Source organism: Brienomyrus brachyistius, chromosome 21 (genome assembly GCF_023856365.1).
Source record: "Brienomyrus brachyistius isolate T26 chromosome 21, BBRACH_0.4, whole genome shotgun sequence".
Taxonomy (NCBI): domain Eukaryota; kingdom Metazoa; phylum Chordata; class Actinopteri; order Osteoglossiformes; family Mormyridae; genus Brienomyrus; species Brienomyrus brachyistius.
In genome coordinates, this window is record NC_064553.1 from 13660453 (window position 1) to 13682952 (window position 22500).

The window sequence follows — 22500 nt, forward strand, 5'->3', positions numbered from 1 at the left end:
ATGAAGTTCTCAGTGCCTGAAGTGTAAATTGCAATTCAGATATCAAAGGTGGTTCTTATTAAGTGCAGTTAAAACAATAATATAAACTATTAAATCACACAAAAAAATAATGTAATTTATTTTGATAGTGGCTGAAAAAAATGACATCAACGAGGTGCTAGGATCCTGACAAATGGCTGTCGTCTGTTGTCCCCATCAAACCATTTCAAGGGAGCCATTTACTTACACTGCGGATAAAAAACAATTGCATCTGCGTTTTGTCTCCCTGCTCGAAACCCGAAGGCCGTCCTCACTGAGCAGTGAATTTCACGGCAGATGTTAAATGCATGATAGAAGTGCAACTGTGTGTGCAGTGTAAACACAATGCTCGCCAAAACGGATCATTAGCATTTGCAAGCAGGTCGGCGCGTTCCTGCATCACTGCCTCACTACTCGCGCTTGGAAGGAGGGAGAAAGAAAGAAAGTCCAGTGCACACACCGGTTGTCCAGTGAATCTATGAGCTCATATTTACATGTATTTATTTCGTAGATGCCTTTGTCCCAAGCGGTGTATGGGAGAGGAAGATCAGAAGCTTCTGTGGTGCAGACAGGCTGTCAGATTGAGCGCTAGCTAGCAGAAACCTAGGAGTAAATCCCATGTATTTCAGAGTGAATAAATTGGTGACACAGTTGTCATCCATCCACCTGTGACTCGTTTGCATTAAATATGCTTCTCTGTTTCTCTCTGCATTCCTCACTCATTATGCATGGCTTGAAAGCACCAAATGAGAGTGCTTTAATGAGAAAGTGCCCCCCCCCCCCCCCCTGAATCACAGAGAGCAAAACACGACGATTAAAAATGCTACCTGCTTTGCACAAAATAATAAGCATGTCATTATACTGAAAACAACCTGTCGGAAGATGTTTGTGTCTGACAGTTTGGGAGTCAGTTTGGACAGGTCTGGTTTAGAGTTTACCTCACGTCTGCCATAACACACGCAAAAAAATAGGACCTGGCAACATTTTAAAGAGAAACGAGAAGCGGTGTCGCCCATGTCAGTAGCACCGTTGCTGACACATGCGTCTGTGATTTGCGTTTCTGCAGAATATTGAGCGCAGAGGTTTTGGTTTCGGTAATATGGCATTAGTGAGCTGCCAAACAACTAACCACAAGCAAAAATAAAAGCCGTAGGTTTGAGCAAGTTCAACGTAATCTGCTTTATTTGAGTCGCATTTCCTTGTCAAAAAAAATAACAATTTTCAGATTAAAGTCTGTCCCCTACTGCTTACTGTCATAGCAGGGGGACGAGTGAGCGAGAGAGACAGGGGGAGAGAGAGTGCTGTGCAATGATGCAAATCAAAGTGCAGGAGCAGTCACAGCGCTGACGACACACACGTCGAGACACACGTACAGACATACTGTAGACGGAGGCTCAGAGCACGTCTGATGCCGGAAACATTCACACACAAGCACAAGCATGCATAAAGTGTCTCAGTGTGGTCCTAAAATAGGCAGCAATAGGCAGATACAAAACACAGACAAAATGCCTAACAGGCACATAGACATGTAGTAAAATCACAGGTTTAACTCTCCCCACCCCAACATTTGTTTGCTCCCAATCAGCCAGGCAACAAGTCTGAACCGCCCTCGAAATTTGCTGACCACTCCCCCCAGCCCAAATTACTTTCTGGCTCCAGGCCCTGGCCTGACACACCTGCAGATACAGTAACATGCAGTTGCAGACAGAATATGTGCACATATACTCATATATATATATATATATATATATATATATATATATATATATATATATATATATATGTCATATATATATATATATATATAATTACAATACACACAGAAAAAGATAGAGACATAGATGCCGATTATCCAAATGATCAAGTAGCATCATCCCTAACACTTCTGCTTCCTGTCCAATTAATCAGAACCTTCCTGTTCTTCTCTGTTATGTATCATATGGCTCCAACCCCAGTGATTCAGCATTTAATTTTTAATTTTTTTTTACATTATATTTACAGTGTTCGAACGTTCTAAAAAAGAGTGAAAGCATGGAATATTTTTCCTGCATTTTCATGACAGAAGTTCCCGCGATACTTCAATGGACCCCCCCACACTTGACAGAGTGTTTTCATACATAACATATGAAACACACCAGTTAATGGAATCATTCCATAGAATGTTCGTGGAGTTTGTCCAAACTACGCTTAGACACTTCATGTAAGGAACGTTTTCGGCAGAACCCGAGTTCCTACTGATCTTGTTCATGCATGAAGTTGGACTAGGATTTGTTTACACAAAGACAATTAACACACTGCCATCCCAATGCATCATTTAATTAATTTATCCCCTCAACTGTCTTAGAAAAATCACCATCATATCATGATACTGTTAGTAAAATTTTGACAAAACATAAGAAACAACAAAAAAAAATGTAAAAACTATAACGACAGATGTCTGTCTCCCTAAAATCTCCTCTATGGGACCGAATGTTTTGTGTCAAATCTCCTTTGGAGATTTACGAGTCTCATAATGACACTTTCAGTTTGATTGGATTTAGAAGCAGCTACAGGTTTGTACATTTTTGTCGGCCAAAGTTTCTAAATCAATATTTTGCATTTGTAGAGAAGGATGAGGAAAGACAGAAAAATAAGTCCTCTGTGACATTAATTTACACCTAATTTCTTGTCAAACCTTACATATCGTCAGCATGCGGACGAAGTGTTGTGTCCTGTGCTGTGGGCCAGGTCACTGTGGCAACGTGACCCGTGATGGGGTCTCCATGGCGATTATGTCCCTCCTCCAGGGTATTATTGTGAGGGATGGTACTGGATTCTGGGAAATCTGACCTCAGTTGCATCTTAGCCAGCAATGTTTCGACGGCCTCGACTCCCCGGTCCACCAAATACGCCGGAAGGGTCTGCGGTGCCTCGACCACAGAGTGCAGTGACCGTGACTGGACTGCAGTGAGCAGGATGAGAGGCAAGGGACAGTGCATGAGCGAGGGCACATCTCTTCAGAACCTTCTTGTACACTGGCTTCCGTTGAATCCAGGGCTGCTCCTGGAATTTGATCTAGTATGGAAAGGTGACTAACCTCTGACTGCACTGAAGTCTGTTGTCTTTTGGCTGATCCTGCTGAAGGAGAAGGGTTCCAGGCTGGGAAAAAGGATGAGAGAGAAGGACAAAAGCAGCACCTGGGCAAAGAGAGGGCAAAGAGAATGTTCAGCATCACTGTAACTCACAACCACAAGTCTTGGTGGTGCCTCTTTTTCGGGACGGCAGTCCTTACCAAGATGCAGGTACCAGTCTGAGCCATTTTATTGGAGCTATTCATGACCAGTGCCTGCAGTCTGCGCAGCTGCTCCACCAGAGACCTGCAGAATGGATAGTAAGTGTCACTGACTGCACAAACATATGAACAGGTGAATGCAGCCTCATCCCCATCCTGCGGGATATAGTGGCATAACATACGTGTTGGTTTTCTCCAGCTGAAGGACTTTTCTCTGGAGTTCCTGGTTGTGTGCATTACACGCTGCCATTCTGATGGAAGAAAACTCATTAGCTGCTTCTGCTGCCAATCAGAAATCAGCGTGGTTAATGATCATGACAGTCATTCTGGTTTACAGGGTCTGGTCTTTAAGCATTTCATCATTTCATCAGTTAGTCTATGAGGATGTCACCCCCAGTTAAGGGTGCCATAAGTGAGTGACGGGGGCCCTAAAATATATGGAACATGATTGGATTTGTCTGGGTTGGGGGGCCCAATATGATATGCTTTCATGGGGTACAAAATCTATTTTGACAGCAGTCCATACCTCCCCTCAAGGCCATCAATGTATTCCTTCTTCTTCCTCCTGCTTTCCTGGGCTGACTGCTTATTCCGGATCTTTCTCCGAATCTTTTTCAGAACCCTCTCCTCAAACTGGTTGGGGCACAGTTGGGTAGAGGGAAGGCAGGGAGTTAAAGGGTTGGATGTTGCAAGGCATGCTGGGAGCGCACTGGGGAGCAGACCGTGGAGGGACTTTACCTTGGTGAGGGGCAGCTGAGTGGGGAGGCTCACACCTTCCTTCGCCAGCAGCTTCTTTTCGTCGTCATTGAGGACCAGCTCCTGGAAGAGCTGCTGGGCAGACTGCTGGACCTGAGAAAAGGACAGGCCAATTATGGTCTGTAAGCACCACAAACAGAGCAGGCTGTACAACTCAGGTCCAGATACATTGGGGGTTACACTGGGCCTGACCCACCCAATCGAAAGCTCGGCCCACCCTTCAAAGTGATGCCGGGCCCAGCTTGCTCATCCAACTTGTTCAACCAGTAGTGGTTTTTGATTAAGGCAGTGTTTCGCAATCCGGTCCTCGGGGACCTGCAGATGGTCTATGTTGTTGCTCCCTCCCAACTCCCGGTAAAAATGCGGACTGTCTGGCAGGGAGCAAAATCATGGGCCGTCTGCGGGTCCCCGAGGACCTAGTTGGGAAACGCCGTACTAAGGCTAATGTGGTTTCTGTAATTGTAGGAATTTTCTCAGTCGCCCCCATACCCACCGGCTCACTGGTGCCAGAAAGCAGCAGGTCTTTGATAGTGAGTGGGGCCCCCATGGATAGCTGGGACCTCTGAGCTGTATTCTCCGGGAAGAAGCCCGCCTCCCAGCCATCTGTGGGCAAGAGACTGCCCGTTATTTGGGGAACATTACTTCTACTAAACGGAGTTCAATATTTACATTTGACATGCAGTACAAGGTAACTTTTAGTGTTTAAAATGGTCAACCAGGTGTCTCACCCAGATTGATGGAGACATCACCATCCATGTGTTCCAGAGCGACTGTGCGGACAGGGGGGGTGTGGAAGCAATGGGTCTCCAGTGGGGGACTCTCGGGAGGTGGGGGGCTGTCCATGTGGTCTGAAGTGGGGTCCTCGCTGATCCCGCTGTCACTGGGTGAGGGAGACCACAAGGGAGACCCCGAGGTGGACAGAGAGTCGCTGCCGCTCAGCAGGGTTTCTAGGAAGGTGTCGCTGCTGCCGCAGTCCGCAGAACTCAGCACCTACACCCGGACACGCAAATGCAGGACTTAGGAACGCACGGCGCGCGGGTTAAGCTCCGGGAAGCGGCAGCGTGAGCCGCCAGTAACAGAGGCTGTTTGAGACACATCACTCACAGGGGGAAACTGACTGTAGGCTGACAGGACAGTGCTGTCATCCATGATGTGATTTTGCACTGACCAGACTCTCGGGCTCACTATTTCCTCGTGACGCAGGATTCCATCCGTCTGATCGAATAAGAGGTCGAGGAGTTCCATCCCATCGTAACCCTGGGGGAAAACAACAGAAAATTAATTTATGATTATACAGCAGCACATGTGTACCAAATCAGGTGATCACAAAAACGTCATTTTGTGTGTGAAATAAATACAAATGTTTTGCTTCTTCTTCAGATGCCAGCATCAGTGTCAATGTTATTTATTGCTTTTTTTTAGATTGAATTCCCAAAATTCTTATATATGCAAGTTCCCCATAACACATCATATGAGGTTAATGCTTCTTCGTCAGCATCATTTTTTTTTCCTGCACATTCACTTTCACTCCAGCGGCACAGAAGGATCCACTACAGTTCAGCAAATGTTTTGCGTCAAGATATTAGAATGCATTTTGCAGTATTTCCTGCTGTAGCTGTTGAATAATATGAATCATGTGGCAATTTCACATTAATAGTAAATTAGAAGGTTTTTTTACATAGCAAAAGGCGAAGGTGATGTATGGAAATCAATAAAACACACGAGCTGCATTAACAGCAAATTGCCTGAACCTGATGAAAATTTGAAAAAAAAAAAGCATGGCCTATCATTCTCGAATCTTCTTAAATTAATACAAGTGTCAACACAGATTCTGAAAAAACGGCTGTAGACCAATTTTGTACTTTGGACTGTAATTCCCAGAGATCAGCATGACCCACTGGATGATAACTTAAACTGCTGGTTGTCTGAAAAGTTGAATAAGAGCAAAGTGAAATCCATTTACATACCTTGTTCGGGGCATGTGCCATCATAAATGTTCCAAAGTGGCAGCTGGAATAAAACTCAAGTATTGAGATGGGGGGAAAAAAATGTCTTTCTCCTTGTTAGACACCAGCGCCTTGGACCATCATGCCTTCTCGCCTCTGCGTCTCTGCATGACTGTGCTGTGGGGCAAAGTTTAAACTCCAACAAAGCAGTCAATGCTTCCAATCCAAGGCCTCCATATTGGCTGCCATGCCATGACAGACGGAACCTGCTCCACCAATCAGGCGTTTCGTGAGGAGGTGTTTAACACGCAGGCCCCTCCCTGTAAAGATTGTAGTATTCAGGTTCTCAGGGATCATATTCTTTGCAGTTACCTTTCACACAATTAACGATTTGTTGGTTTTTTTCTAAACAGAAGCATCCAGAGTCAATAGACACACACAAATCTGTAAACATTGCTTGTAAATGAACTGTATAAGTATATCAATACAACAAATAAGAACACAATATTGTGCCCTCTACTATTCGTTGTCATCAAGTTGTGACAGTTTGGCTTCTTTTCTGTCATCTATCTTGTAGGACTAGTGTTTTACATTTATTCAGGTCCTGTTTGCTGCGTATTGTGCTTGACGTTGGTACAACCTTTCTGCTTCTCCCGGCCAATTGTTTTGAACGCCTTAACGTTTCTGCTTTACCGTTCCCTGATTCTTCCTAACATACTACCGCACAAACTTGTGTATTTGTTTTCTTTTTTCCATAAATAATACTATAATAATAAATAATACATCTAAATTTAAGGTGTGGAATTTCTCAGACTTTATCCCTACCACCTTGTGTTTAACAACTTGAGTCAGTCTGCTTAATGACTTTCTGCCATATTTAACACATAATTCGTAAGTCAAATTAAAATCTATCCATCTGCAAATCAGTTCTAGTGAGGGTTGTGCTTAGAATGAAATAGTATTATAAATAGTATAAATTACTTTGATTATGATTTCTTTAATTTAAATTAAATTAAATTCAATAAGGTTATTATAGAATTGGACATGTATTTTGCAGTATATTGCATACATTTATAAAACATGCACATGTCTTCCCATTACATGATCCCAGAATGCATCAGCACATATGCGGATATGCATGGGTGTGTTCTTATTGTGCATCTGGTAATATGAGATAATGCTTTTTTTCCAACACCCATAACTGTTATCTCAGGTCCAGGGTTGAAATTATGATCTCATTTTAATTCGCAATACATTTCTGCATTTCAGTCCACAGGGATGGTCCTTCTGTGTTTACTTGGTTAGACAGGTAACATTAAACATCATATTTACATAGACTAGTATTTCACAATTTGCCCCAAAAGGGTCGGTGTAACTCAGCTAGCCTGGGATACACAAGCAACGTTCTGCTAACCTAAAACCAAACAAATCAACTGCCGTTGCTATTTCAGGACCACATGGACCAAACAGAGTTCTTTATTGTTTAGATAGTCCAGGATATTGGATAAACCCTGTTGCTTCTACTATATTTAATCCAAATTAATATTTTTCAATTAAAAAAAAACATAAAACATGACATAGTGAACACTAATATATTCTGGCACTATCCTGAATCTTTTTCATAATGTGATGCTATAGATATAGATCTATATAAAAATATAGTGTTCAGTACTTCACCGTTGTTCTGTTCTTCCTAAATCAGACTTTCAAATAGAACTCAACCCAGCAGCAGTATCATTTTGCCTACCAGAGTTGGAAAGTTCAGGTCCAGAGAGTACAAATCCAGACCGAGATTTTGCTCCAACCAACCAGTTGGGTACTCTGTGAACGTGACTCTTAATGCTCAGCTGTTTGGTTGAAACAAAACCTTTGTGTGAATTTGTACTTTCAGGACCTGAACTTTCCACCTCTATTGCCTACTGCCTATACATGATAAGCAGCTGCCTTCTTCTCTGTCCATCTTTCTCTGTTGATAATATCCTGCGACCTTTCGCCTCATTTCTGTCCCATTGGCCAAACTTGTTTTCTTTCCTCTTACTACCATTGATTTTTCTCCCGCTTTCTCCTCTCTGCTTTGCTACGTTATCGATTATTTTTTATATCAGCTTCTCCTCTTTTCTGTTGCGTGTCTGCATTCCTACTGCTCCGCATTCCATCATTAAATACATGACAGTAATTTGAAAAAAGTGATTCAAATAAACAGTGTGAAGTGCATAAATCATTTGTTCTGCAATGATTCAATACATGTTCCGCTTTGAGGATTAATAATATAAAATTGTACAAAATGCTGAGGAAAACACGGCTGGCTATTTTTCTTACATAGAATCAAATTCTCTATTACTCGACACTCCAGGTTGTACAAGGATTAAGGACCGGGCATATTTTGTTGTTTTACCTATTAGACACTGTATAACTTTGATTCTGTGCTGTATTGAAGATGGATGGATATTTCACTATCATACATTGTCTTTGAATGGAAATTTGATAATGGATGAATATATACCAGCATCAAGTATCAGGTACCCACCAAGTAGCCATAACATTATAACCAGCTGCCTAAGGTTGTGTAGATCCTCCTTGTGCTGCCAAAACAGCTGTCGCTCACTCAGGCACGGGCTCCACAAGATCTCTGAAGGTGGACGGTGGTATCCGGCACCAAGATTTTAGCAGCAGATCCTTCAAATCCTGTAAGTTGTAGGTGGGGCTTCCATGGATTGGATATGTTTGTCCAGCACATCCCACATATGCTGGATTGGAATGAGATCTGGGGAATTTTGAGGCCAAGTCAACACCTTCTCATATTCCTCAAATGATTCCTGAACAATTTTTGCAGTGTGGGAAGATACATTACCCTGCTGAATGAGACCACTGACATCAGGGAACACCATTGCCATGAAGGGGTGAACTTGGCCTGCAACAATGGTTAGGTATGTGGTACATGTCGAAGCATCCATATGAATGACAGGACCCAAGGCTTGCCAGCAGAAAGTTGCCCAGAGCATCACATTGCCTCCGCCAGCTTGCCTTTTTCCCATAGTGCACCCTGGTGCCATGTCTTCCCCAGGTAAACAATGCACCTGGCGGTCCACATGATGTAATAGAAAACATCGCTCATGAGACCACCTTCTTCCATTACTCTATGATCCAGTTCTGATGCTCTCATGCCCATTGTAGGCACAGTAGTCAGGGTTAGTGTGGGGACTCTGACCGACGTGGCTGCACAGTCCCATATGCAGCAGGCAATGCACTGTCTGTTCTGACACCTGCTACAGACAGCATTAACGTTTTCAACCGACAACTGACATAGTTGTCTAACCGTCACAATTTGTCCCTTGTCAAACTTTCTCTGATCCTTACACTCACCCATTTTTCCTGTTTCCAACATCTTCAGGAACTGACTGTTCACTTACCTAATATATAACGACACCCTGGACAAGTGCCATTGTAATGAGACAATCAATGTTATTCACTTCCACCTATCAGTGGTTTTAATGTTATGACTGACTGGTAAACTATATGAAATAGTAAGTGGTCAGTCTGAACTTGGTTTTATAGTGTATTTTAAAGTATAAGTATTACGTTTCAATCAGGAGTATGTATCACATGAATTCAGGCAAATATACGGCATAAACATTTAGGCAGGAATCTGTTTTCCTGATGTCTGTTCCTCTTAATGTGTTTGTAGAGTAGATAAGAGGAGCTGCATCCTATCAATGGCCTGAAAAGATTATAATGATTTCAGCACAATTACTTTATCATTATTGCTTGGGGATTCCAAAGGGCAGAGTTCTCTTGTGCAAGCAGGCAGCAGAGCTCATATAACGTTGCAACACAAGCGACTCGCCTGCCTGTGTGGGTTCCCGCCGCTCTGCTCTGCTCAGGCTGCTGCTTTGGGGTCTCACAGCTACACTCAGCAGGAACAAAGCAGACATTCACACTTATGCACATATTGGCAATAAGAGATCACACCCATTAAAAATTCACAAACAATATAGACCTTACAGTAGGGCCGGTTCCACAGGGGGGTGGTACGGTGGGCCTGCATCCCCCCCCCCCAATCATAAGCCCTGGGGCCAAGCTTATGACTCTCCAGGTCTCGGAAAATTGGTATTCAGCGAGTTTTAATGCCTTTTTGGCAACCATTTTAAAAAAAGCCTAGCAAGTAAGCTTTTGCGTGGACTCAATGTGATCTTCCCTGAGTTTGAGTCACAATCATATAAAGGCTGATTTCTACATGGTCTGAGGCAGGGCGACAAATGATGTGGGTTCTCCACAAAGTCACGTGTAAATGAATAATGTTGTCTTATCTTTGATAAAATTTCAGTTCACTTAACACCACAATAAGACTAAATATGACTAAAAAGAATTTCACCTGAATTTGTTCTGCTTGTTTACTGGTAATAAAACAGGTTGTACAAAAGAGTGATCTGATCTGGAGCTGTAAATAGTGCCAGTTACATAATTACAGACTTCCAGAGAGTCTAATTAAAATGTTCATTACACAGATACTGATAGAATAGTTTCTGATCACCAAAGATGTTTCAAGGGAAGTATCACAAAGATTACAAGACGAGACAATGACACCAAAGCCGCTGCCTGTACTACTTAACAAGACACAACTTACAGAATGTCCAGCCCAAAGCAATATATTTCCGGAATTTGTGTTTGTAAATGCTGATAATGTGTGCCTTTGCGCGCCAGTGCCACCTGCTGGAGCAGTTTGGCTTCGCAGCTTGCCTATATGTTGCATAATCATTGACAGCACACATTTTTTTAGCAGATTCTTTTGTCCAATGTGACGCGAAGTGAGGCAAATAGTGCATTAATGCAGTATGGATCCTTCTGTAGATAAATTCTACACAAAATTCTACATAAAAAACAATTTATAAGATCGATAGATTCAAGTAAGTGGTAACCTTATATATACTATATGTATATCAAGGACGTCCAAAATTATATCAAACGGCACCAAGGTTTTTATTAACTTCACTGACTTTTCTCAACATACAGGTTGCTCCAAAGTCAAAGATGTTCCTGATTCAGTGGTACAGACTCAACGCACATAGAGAAGGCTTCTAAAATATGAAGTGATAAAACAACTGTTTCCTCTTAAATTTTTATTAATCCTGTCCAGCCTTCATGATATTGCCAATACAAATCTATTGCCAGATCAAATCAAATCAAAGTTCATCATATGCACAACAGTACAGAGAGATGTAGGCAATGAAATGTTGTTTCTTCGAGACCTCCCTATAGTGACACGAAAAATAAATACGCAGAACACTACATTTTTAAATAGAAATAGTAAAACAGTAAAGTATTTTAAGAAAAACAAGAAATAATAAATTGGAAATGTGCATATTGTTCGTACTAATTTGGTCTGATCAGATAAACCAAATATTTTCTCTGTTCAGAGACGATCGATCAGGCCAAGTAACACTTCTGAATGTTATTACCACGTGGGAAGCAAAATATCTCCACCAAGTAAATACTATTGCCTGACAACTACTTGTATGTGAACAGTAGGATAAAACATACTTTTTTCCCCACATTAACGCATTTATTAACACATTTGCAGGATTGCCAACTGTGGTCAGCTGACTGGCGTGAGACTTTCGAAATTCGAGACAAGTCTGCGCACACACTTGCATGTATGTAAGAGTTTGATTACCTAAATAGTCTGTAGGGTTTGCAAATTACCACAACGCTTTTGAGGTACTTAATTTTAGGTTTATAATGGAATAAAATAGATTTACTGTAAGATTTCTTGTGTGAGCGTTAGAGTCAGGAAGCGTGACTGTCACGCCAGATACGTGAGAGTTGGTAAACCTGCATATTTTTGCGTAAATGTGTGCTTTCAGGATAACTATTTTAAAAGGTCGTAACGTAAATAAACATTTAATTTCACTTTTTATAAATTGTTTAAAAAAACTACATAATAAAAATCAATCATTATTTGAACATGAAACAATATCAAGAATGCTATATTATACATAGTACATTATTTATAATAATAATAATAAGCACGATATATCTGATTACATTAATGTCTGTTGCCCGTAGTAAAGTGAACAGCACTCTATCTCTCCCCACATCCCCCGCTGTAGTTTGGAGGCATGCGCATTTTTCCGAAGAGGTGAGCGCGCACGTTTGCACACGTAGAGAGCGCGAGGCCTGCACTTGAGTATAAAACCGTGCGCGCCGACGTCTGCGTCCTTTTCCCTGCCTATCCCGAACTGCGGTAGGCAGCGTACTCACTGGGTCTTACGTTCTCCGAAAGCGAATCGTAAACCATCTGTCAAAATGGTAAGTCAAGGATTCCTTATTAAGTTGTAGTCTGTTACCTATATGCTCCGCGTGGCCTTCTGGCCGACTATTAAGCCAGGGAGGGTTCGGTGTCTAACCGGATGACTGAGATAGACGGCGAGACAAGGCGGCCTCTGCACAAGATGGCACCTTTTGTATGGCGACAAGTGGGGTTTCCGCAGCTGTACCACTGGGAGATTGAAATCCTTTTGTTTGAGCGTCTTTAAAAAGAGAAATGTGTAAGTGTTGGGTGCGTTGCAGTACTCGGGGAGTGATCCGTGTCTTAATTTTTCATCGATAGCCGGCTTTAGCGATGCACATTTTTTGATCATCGTTTCATAGTCCGCCTAGACGTGACGTCACCCTCCTAACCGGAAAGATGGATATAAGGCTGAAGAGTATGTATCGAAGCGTATTGCTGTTTTTATCGTGTATATTGAATGGCGTATACTGGTATCCTGGACTACGCCAACGCATAAGCTTGGAGAGCGTTGGGTATGGACGCTCCGCAGCGTCATTGCCGAAACGCCGGCATTTGGACACGTGGTCACTGCCTTAAGTGAACCTTCGCTCTTCCGTCCATAGGCCGCGCTGTTAAGCGATGCGTGGAATTGCGGCAATTTTTGATTTGCTTGTCCAACTTGGCGTTTCAGTGTAATTGTATGTCGATGACTCACTGGTCGTAGGCCTCGGGTTGGATTAGACTGGCCCTGTATCTGCACACTGCCTTTCCACACAAGTCGCCACGTATGATGCAACATACCATCAACGATATTTCCCATCAGTGTGCGATTTCAGACTTGAAATTGACCTATTGATATTTAAATATTACGGTCAGTTATGTTGGGTGTTATGTGAATATTGTTTAGCAAGTTGATACAGGGATGCGGGAGATGATATTCATTATGTATGTCTATGAAATGTTTATGTTGAGATTCACTGCAATTGCAAATAATTTAAACAGGTGTTGCACACATGCATGGGAAATAAACCAGGACAGTGAATTTTAACAGATTTGTGTTGAACGTCATGGATATTGCAGTGCTGCAGCAACTGCACACAACACAGTTCATTGATGGTTCATAATGCGGCAGTAATACAATAGCGTTAATAAAAATTCTCTAGCTAATGAACTGATCAGTATATCATAGTCGATAGGTAACCGTGATGGTTGTTGATTTGAATGTGTGTGTACTGCTGGAGAATACCTTTTGGTTTAGTCACTTGCTTGCCTACTTTCATGGTTTCTGTTGCTGCGGTTTGTCAACATGTTGGATGACCTAAACATACTTGTTTCAGGTGAATTTTACCGTAGACCAAATCCGTGCCATCATGGACAAGAAGTCCAACATCCGAAACATGTCTGTGATCGCGCACGTGGACCACGGGAAATCCACCCTGACAGACTCCCTGGTGTCCAAGGCTGGCATCATCGCCTCTGCCCGTGCCGGGGAGACACGTTTCACGGACACGCGCAAAGATGAGCAGGAGCGCTGCATCACCATCAAATCCACGTGAGTCTCCATGGTGGGGCCTGCTTGGGTTCTGACATGAAGGCTTCTCAAATCAGTCTGTCATTCATCGGTTCATACACCGAGATGAAATGTTGCTGGTGTTGGTCACCATAGACATTAACAATGACATTAAACCTTCAAATGCCTACTTTCCTCATCTTGTTGGCCATACTGTTGGCAACAGTGAACCACCTTGCAGGTCATGGTCTGACTGTATACCCTGCATGTGACTAATACAAGCATTGAACAAGTGAAATATAAATATGTGCTACCTTTATAACATTGAGATACAGACACAAGACAAGTTCTCAAGAAGTAGCTGTCTGTTAGCTAGAGCATCTGGCTGTGTTTGGAGATTTCAGTTATATGTTGGACTGTGTGACCCACCAGTCACGACTTCTAATTGTTTCCGATCTCTCTTTCCTGCAGTGCCATTTCTATGTACTATGAGCTAACTGAGAACGACCTGGCCTTCATTAAGCAGTGCAAGGATGGTTCTGGTTTCCTGATCAACCTCATCGACTCCCCGGGTCACGTCGACTTCTCCTCCGAGGTGACGGCTGCCCTTCGTGTCACTGACGGTGCCCTGGTGGTTGTGGACTGCGTGTCGGGTGAGATGACTTTGCCGCTGCACTTCACTTGGAGCCGTTTGTTGTGTTTGGCGAAATCAGTTCGGAGCGTTCACTTTTAGGATTTGCTTCTGCGTGTACAATCACTCTGGCTGTGTGTAATATTAAATCCTTCGGTGATTTGAGCCCAACCGATAAGCTCGTGGGTGCGTTATTTCCTCAGGCGTGTGTGTGCAGACCGAGACTGTGCTGAGGCAGGCAATTGCTGAGAGGATCAAGCCTGTGCTCATGATGAACAAGATGGACCGTGCCCTGCTGGAGCTGCAGCTGGTGCCGGAGGAGCTCTACCAGACCTTCCAGAGGATTGTGGAGAACGTGAACGTCATCATCTCCACTTACGGCGAGGATGAGGGTGGACCCATGGGCAACATCATGGTGCGGCTGGTTTGGGTCCTCTTAGGGGCTGGTTGTTGGTGAATGATTGTCGTAGGCTTTTTATTTGCCGGTATAGTTGTTAGAGTATCACTCTAAATCTTGATGCTTGCCAGACTCCTTTAGCATTGCTTTTCCTGCATCTTTCAGATCGACCCGGTTGTTGGCACCGTGGGCTTTGGTTCTGGTCTCCACGGCTGGGCCTTCACCCTGAAACAGTTCGCTGAGATGTATGTGGCTAAGTTCGCTGCTAAGGGGGAGGGGCAGCTGGGGCCGGCCGAGCGCTGCAAGAAGGTGGAGGACATGATGAAGAAGCTGTGGGGAGACAGGTGAGAACATTCTGACTTTGCCGTTTTTAGTGGGCGTCACCTCGGGTGAAGATTTTGCCCAAGTCGGCATATCGATGTGTGAACGGCGATGTGGTTCGTATCTCCGTAGGTTCTTTGACCCAGCCACCGGCAAATTCAGCAAGACCGCCAGTGGCCCTGATGGCAAGAAGCTTCCCCGTACCTTCGCTCAGCTCATCCTGGACCCTATCTTCAAGGTGAGGAACGTAGGGTGACGAAAGTGAAGGCGGGTTCTCTCATACTACCGGCACGGCCTGCTACCAGAGGATGACTTAAACTTTCTTCACTTTGACCTGATTGTTCTGTGATGAGAGCTTTCAGTCTGATGAGCATGGCGATGCTGCGTGGGAGGGAGGGGCTAAACCATGGGACCTGGACCAGAGAGACCGTAGAGGGGGGGTGTCTCGTCATGGTGTCTCATTAAATCTCCTGCACTTCACTGTTGGTATAGGATTTGTTGTAGGTGTACATGTGCTACTACATCTAAAAGTTTGCGCTGAGACTGACTTGGCAACCCGTCGACATCAAATCCCTTACATGGTGCGGACCATGTGTGCAGTGGTCCTAAAATTTAAATTGCTGCCCATCTCCTCACCAAACTGTCAGGTGTTCGATGCCATCATGAACTTCAAGAAGGATGAGACAGCCAAGCTCATTGAGAAGCTCGACATCAAGCTGGACGCCGAGGACAAGGATAAGGAGGGCAAGCCGCTGCTGAAGGCGGTGATGCGTCGCTGGCTCCCCGCTGGAGAAGCCCTTCTCCAGATGATCACCATCCATCTGCCCTCCCCCGTCACAGCTCAGAAGTATCGCTGCGAGCTGCTGTATGAGGGCCCCGGCGACGACGAGGCTGCCATGGGTACGCCGCGATCAGCGTCGCCGCTAGGCTAAAAGCTATGGTAGCTCTTGCTCCAGTGCTATTAAGACAAATCGTTTGACTCAATTAGGTAGATGGATTAAAGTGTGCTTAAGCCTTGGTTACTCTTAGTGGCCTGTGTTATACTAGTTAGGTGAGAATTTAGGTTTCATATCAACAAACTGGAATTATTGATTGGACAGCAGAAATGTGGATGATGGTGCTTTGTTGGAACTGCTGCTGGGATGTTTTGGGGGTATTTAGTAACCCGCCTCAATCCCTCCTCCCCCCCAGGTATCAAGAACTGCGACCCCAAAGCCCCCTTGATGATGTACATCTCCAAAATGGTGCCCACCTCCGACAAGGGCCGTTTCTACGCCTTCGGCCGCGTCTTCTCCGGCTGCGTGTCCACTGGTCTGAAGGTGCGCATCATGGGACCAAACTACACTCCTGGAAAGAAGGAGGACCTCTATCTGAAACCCATCCAGAGGTCAGTGGGAATGTCTGCATCTCTGGCTGTGCCGAGTCTTGGCACGATTGTCGGTTACGTGGCTGCTTGTGTTGGCCAGCATCATGCAGTGTCTGAACGCGGCTTGTCCTCCTGTCCTTGTCTTGTGATGCAGGACCATCCTTATGATGGGTCGCTACGTGGAGCCCATTGAGGATGTGCCGTGCGGGAACATTGTGGGTTTGGTGGGCGTGGACCAGTTCCTGGTGAAGACGGGCACCATCACCACCTTCGAGCAGGCCCACAACATGCGTGTGATGAAGTTCAGCGTCAGCCCAGTAGTGAGGGTGGCCGTGGAGGCCAAAAACCCAGCGGACCTGCCCAAGCTGGTCGAAGGCCTGAAACGCCTAGCCAAGTCAGACCCCATGGTGCAGTGCATCATCGAGGAGTCTGGTGAGCACATCATCGCTGGAGCTGGGGAGCTGCATTTGGAGATCTGTCTTAAGGACTTGGAGGAGGACCATGCCTGCATTCCACTGAAGGTAAGCAGCCTTGGGCTGGTAGGAGCTGCTGGTAGGTGTTTTGTGAGGCGAGTTCCCCCGGAGAATGTCAGGCTGAGTTGTAGATTATGTTGGTCTGTTTTCTGAACTGTTAAGCAGATCACAATGCAAACATGAAATGACCTCTGCCTTCTCAAGACAAGCTTACTCTGAGCAAAAAAAAATTGCCTTTCTTAAGGTGTGTCTGGTAGCGCCTGGTGATGTACCCATTTAAACACATGGACTTTCTCTTTAACAGAAATCAGACCCTGTGGTGTCCTACAGAGAGACCGTGAGTGAAGAATCCGATCAGATGTGCTTGTCCAAGTCCCCCAACAAGCACAACAGGCTGTACATGCGCGCCCGGCCCTTCCCCGATGGCCTGGCTGAGGACATCGAGAAGGGTGATGTGTCATCGCGGCAGGAGCTCAAGGCTCGCGCGCGCTACCTCGCCGACAAGTACGAGTGGGAGGTGACTGAGGCTCGTAAGATCTGGTGCTTTGGACCTGATGGGACGGGACCCAACGTCCTGGTGGATGTGACCAAGGGAGTGCAGTACCTGAATGAGATCAAGGACAGCGTTGTGGCTGGTTTCCAGTGGGCAACCAAAGAGGTAAGGGCTTGACCTTGTTTTTACATGTTTGAAAAATTTCTAGGGTTTCTTGTAAGAGTGACTTACCAATGTGTAGGTGTTATGGGTTTAACAGTTCGGTGAATGGTTGCCTGGTCCTTCAGGGTGCTCTATGTGAAGAGAACATGCGTGCCATCCGCTTCGACATCCACGACGTGACCCTGCACGCAGACGCCATCCACCGTGGTGGCGGTCAGATCATCCCCACGGCCCGCAGGGTGCTCTATGCCTGCCAGCTCACTGCTGCCCCGCGCCTTATGGAGCCCATCTACCTAGTGGAGATCCAGGTCTGTGTCCCACCCCGTTAAGGGCTTTCTTTAGTACGCTGTGCTTTATCCTCTCATTTCTGATGGTTTGACTCCTGTTTTGCTCCACCTGCAGTGCCCAGAACAAGTGGTTGGTGGAATCTATGGTGTGCTGAACAGGAAGCGTGGGCACGTGTTTGAGGAGGCCCAGGTGATGGGCACGCCCATGTTCATCGTCAAGGCCTACCTGCCAGTCAATGAGTCATTTGGTGAGTGACACCCCCCCCCCCCCAATGCCCTAAAGAGCCTTCACTGGTGGCACATGGACCTGTTTTTTAAAATTGCTTCCCCCTCCGCACAGGTTTCACAGCAGATCTGCGCTCCAACACCGGAGGGCAGGCCTTCCCACAGTGTGTGTTTGACCACTGGCAGATTCTCCCAGGCGACCCCAGCGACAGCACCTCCAGGCCCTGTCAGATTGTCGCAGAGACCCGCAAGCGCAAGGGGCTGAAAGAGGGCATCCCAGCCCTGGACAACTACTTGGACAAGCTGTAAATGTCATTTCATTCTCCCTTCCTTCAACCCCCACCCTCTTTCCTCCTGATCAATCTGCGTGATGGACTGGACTGTACCATACATGGCCATCAGAACACTTGCCAACTTGCAAACTGACTTCATCAGCTAATGGGGAAAAAATAAACAAATTCCAGATTGAATGTTAATGTGATGTTTGGTTTGTGTTGGTTAGTATTTAAGTGACTGCTTTTCCGCATAACCGGCATGTAATGCAGGTACCTGTCACTTTATATTCAAGGGATCTTGCCCAAGAACCTGTAGTTTTTATGCAGTCAGAGGGCAGGTTATACCCATCCTTTTAAAACTTGATAGACCCCTGCATTGGCAACTTAACTCTCCTGCAGGGAAGAGTAATCAATACACTGATCCACTTATCGACATGTCGCAGTTCTTTGATTTATGCTCACATGTGCGAGTTCCTAAAATCTACGTTGAAATCACCAGTTAACTGAAGTCAGTCTTCTATAAAAGTCACTTTTATGCCAATTGCGATTTAACTCTCCAGCGTGGTTTAGAGAAGTTATTGAAACAAAGGTGTAACTTGCTATAATACTAAGGTTATTACTGCATGCCTTTTTTTTTGCGATCTAGGGTACACTGAGTATATTATACCTGACCTTGAGTATATTATATTTATTTAACAGTCTTATCCGAAGTGCCTTAACATTGGATAGAAGCAGGTCGGTCAGGCTGATTGGGCTTATCATTGCAGTCACTGCCAGCCACAAGATTTCGACTAACGATCTTCTGCTTATGAGCCCAGAACCATAGTCTGACACCATCCGACACAGCCGCTCTGGACTAATGGCGTGGGGTCATTTGTAGGTGGTTTGCTAACTGGCTAGGGCTGGTGTTACTATAGTCTGGGACATCCTAATTTACAAATTTGTACAATTATTGATCGGTTCTACCCATGCCTCAGCTCAGTTACTTCGTTGTGATTGACATATTTGACTGCAAAGTGAAAGACCTGCTGACACAAGTCACATTTGCCAGCCTTGGTAAAAGATGGAGCTTATGGTGGCTTATTCAGTCCCATTGTTCACCTGGCACTAAAAGCACAAGATTAAGTGACCAGTGAGAGCACGGATGCTCAATAGAGGCAGTAGTGGGTGAGCATCTGATTGGCTGATCGTATGTGTATCGTATGTAAATGAATGATCAGGAGTCTCTCCATCCCCTGCTCACCAACTCCGGTCACTCGCTTGGGTCTTGCATTCTGAAGGAGTGATTGCGAGGTATGAGGATGGTAAAAAAATGCCCGGATGTTGGGTCTTGCTCCACCCCAAATATCAACGATACACTTCATTGCCAAAAGTATTGGGATGCCTACCTTTACACAAACATGAACTTTAATGACATTCCATTCTTAATACATAGGCTTTCATATGGAGTCGACCCACCCTCTGCAGCTGCGACAACCTTGCTTTGTGCCATGTTGGAACAGGTAGGGTCCCTCCTCAAACTGTTCCCACAAAGCTTGGAGCATGAAATTGTCCAAAATGTATGCTGCAGCATTAAGAATTCCTTTCACTGGAACTAATGGGCCTCGCCCAACTCCTAAAAAAAACAACCCCACACCATAATCCCCCCTCCACCAACTTGGCACAATGCAGTCAGGCAAGGACCGATCTCTTGGCAACCGCCAAACCCAGACTCATCCATCGGATTGCCAGACAGAGAAATGTGATTCATCACTCCAGAGAACATGTTCCTACTGCTTTAGAGTCCAGTGGCGGCGTGCTTTACATCACTGCATCCGACACTTTGCATTTGGTGATGTAAGGCTTGGATGCAGCTGCTCAGCCCTGGAAACCCATTCCATGAAGTTCTCTGTGCTCTGTTCTTGAGCTAATATGAAAGCCACATGAAGTTTGGAGGTCTGCGGACAATTGGCAACTTCTGCACATTGTGCCCTTCAGCATGCGTTGTCCCCATTCTGTGATTTTACATGGCCTACCACTTTGTGGTTGAGTTGCTGTTGTTCCCAATTGCTTCCGGCTATGTAAGCGATTGGAACACCTGAATTGAATTATCTGGAGGGGTGTCCCAATACTTTTGGCAACATAGTGTACATCGGTTGCAATCTCGCCGAACGAGACCAATCCCATGATTCACTGCACCCCAAGTTCATTCTTGAAAAGCAAGTTAGCAAGACTGGTTTTGCCAAGACCACAAGTACAATCTTTTCGTTCATTGTATTGAGATTCAGCCCTGGTGTAGTATGTAGCCTACATGTGCAGTGACTTCCCGTGTGCTGCAAACAGATTTTAGCGGTGAAGTGTTTTCATGATTAAAAACAATTCTAACCAAGGTTCATTAGCATTTGGTTTTCTTGGCTTACTCTGTGATGATTTTTTAGGTTTGTATTTTTAACAAACATGATCGTAGCTAAGGCATCAACATTTCAACATTTGCCAAGACTTATAATATTGCCAAGACTACAATTCAGTAGCAAATATTGTTATTGGCATTTAGCTTACTCCTTAGCAGTATCTTTCAACATATCAGAACACGTGTTTCTGAACTATTTTATGCAAACAGGGAGTGTCACTGAACAAGTTGGTGAATGAATCAGAACAAATCTTTTAGGTGAAAGATTTCCCCCAAAATAGTAATTTTGCTCATACTTACTGTTTTTGTATTTTGTACTTATTTTGCATACTGTACTGCTGACAAAACTTCACTTACTAGTTAGACTTCCACTCATGTTATTGCCATTTTTGACAAAATCCATGTCCTCTGTTTCACTTCAACGTGTTATGCTAAAGCGACTAGTGTTTCAGGAGTAAGCTATGTTGTAATTTCTAGAATCACTGAGATATATGGTATTCGCCTGAATGTGCAAAGGAAAATACCAGTATTATATATTTGTTGGCAGTAGTGATAAATGTCATTTAACAATTGGTGGTACTTTAAAAGGGTTGGCATGGTGGTGCAGTGGTTAGCACTGTTGCCTCACACCTCTGGAACCCGGGTTCAAGTCTCCGCCTGGGTTACGTGTGTGGAGTTATCCCCATGTCGTCGTGGGGTTTCCTCCAAGTACTCTAGTTTCCCCCCATGGTCCAAAAACATGTTGAAGCTAATTGGAGTTGCCTATAGGACTGCATGTGTGAATGAATGGTGTGTGAATGTGCCCTGCAATGGGCTGGCCCCCTATCCTGGGTTGTTCTGTTCCCATTGCTTCTGGGCTAGGCTCCGGACCACCCACGACCCAGTAGGATGAGTGATTTGGAAAATGGATGGTACTTTAAAAATATCATACACTACTTTTCTAAAGCCGTTATCTGTAGAAACTGCATATATTGGCTGGGTGTATACAGGAATAATGGACTGGGGGGTCACCCAGACACACGCCCAGGGAACTTTTGTTGCACCATTATGAATGCAGTGATCCCCTTGATTACCTCAAAATACTTTAAATTACTTAAAAATGTGATTTTTGTCAAGGCAAATGATATTGATTACTCACTGAGAGGTGAGAATTCATACATAACAACTACAACTTCAAACTGAATATTTACCATTACATCATCGGTAGTATTACCCATGTCTTAATTTAGAAAGTCAGCTGCTTTCAGAAGAGAAGTAGAACTAAAATAAAGGGTGACATGACTCAGTAGGACATCGAAGAGCCCACTGGTGATATAACTGGAAGTTGAATCCTCTAATGAACAACCACGAAGGGACTCGAACCCTCAATCTTCTGATCCGAAGTCAGACGCCTTATCCATTAGGCCACGCGGTCACCTTGTAGGATCAGCCAGAGATGTGCTCTCGACTGAAGATGATGTAAGTACTTCAGAAGAGAAGTAGAACTAAAATTAACGGTATATGCCATGGCTCAGTAGGACATCAAAGGGCCCACTGGTGATATAACTCAGACACTGGAAGTTGAACCCTCTAATGAACAACCACAAAGGGACTCAAACCCTCAATCTTCTGATCCGAAGTCAAACGCCTTATCCATTAGGCCACGCGGTCACCTTCTAGGATCAGCCAGAGATGTGCTCTCGACTGAAGATGATGTAAGTACTTCAGAAGAG

The 22500-nt window shown here is 44.6% G+C and overlaps 2 protein-coding genes and 2 non-coding genes across 4 annotated transcripts; 2 read left to right on the forward strand and 2 right to left on the reverse strand.

Annotated features, from left to right (window-relative positions):
- Nucleotides 1–1182: 1182 nt before the first annotated feature.
- LOC125716462 (cyclic AMP-responsive element-binding protein 3-like protein 3-B) lies at nucleotides 1183–6185 on the reverse strand. The gene is made up of 10 exons (XM_048988755.1): nucleotides 6013–6185; nucleotides 5150–5302; nucleotides 4774–5035; nucleotides 4539–4648; nucleotides 4028–4138; nucleotides 3816–3922; nucleotides 3472–3540; nucleotides 3290–3374; nucleotides 3095–3194; nucleotides 1183–2959 (listed from the first exon to the last, which is right to left on the reverse strand). The coding sequence occupies exons 1-10, from the start codon at nucleotides 6034–6036 to the stop codon at nucleotides 2694–2696; spliced, it is 1287 nt and encodes a 428-aa protein (XP_048844712.1). The 5' UTR covers nucleotides 6037–6185; the 3' UTR covers nucleotides 1183–2693.
- Nucleotides 6186–12152: 5967 nt separating this feature from the next.
- On the forward strand, nucleotides 12153–18594 carry LOC125716461 (elongation factor 2). The gene is made up of 13 exons (XM_048988754.1): nucleotides 12153–12297; nucleotides 13597–13811; nucleotides 14241–14422; nucleotides 14604–14815; nucleotides 14963–15141; nucleotides 15251–15356; nucleotides 15766–16018; nucleotides 16310–16505; nucleotides 16639–17005; nucleotides 17262–17615; nucleotides 17738–17920; nucleotides 18015–18147; nucleotides 18240–18594. Exons 1-13 carry the CDS (start codon nucleotides 12295–12297, stop codon nucleotides 18431–18433), a joined length of 2577 nt encoding a protein of 858 aa, XP_048844711.1. The 5' UTR covers nucleotides 12153–12294; the 3' UTR covers nucleotides 18434–18594.
- On the forward strand, nucleotides 15420–15487 carry LOC125717187 (small nucleolar RNA SNORD37). The gene has a single exon (XR_007384500.1). It is a non-coding gene; the product is annotated as a small nucleolar RNA SNORD37 (small nucleolar RNA).
- Nucleotides 18595–22129: 3535 nt separating the features above from the next.
- Nucleotides 22130–22202, reverse strand: trnar-ucg (transfer RNA arginine (anticodon UCG)). The gene has a single exon. It is a non-coding gene; the product is annotated as a tRNA-Arg (tRNA).
- Between the last annotated feature and the right edge of the window lie 298 nt (nucleotides 22203–22500).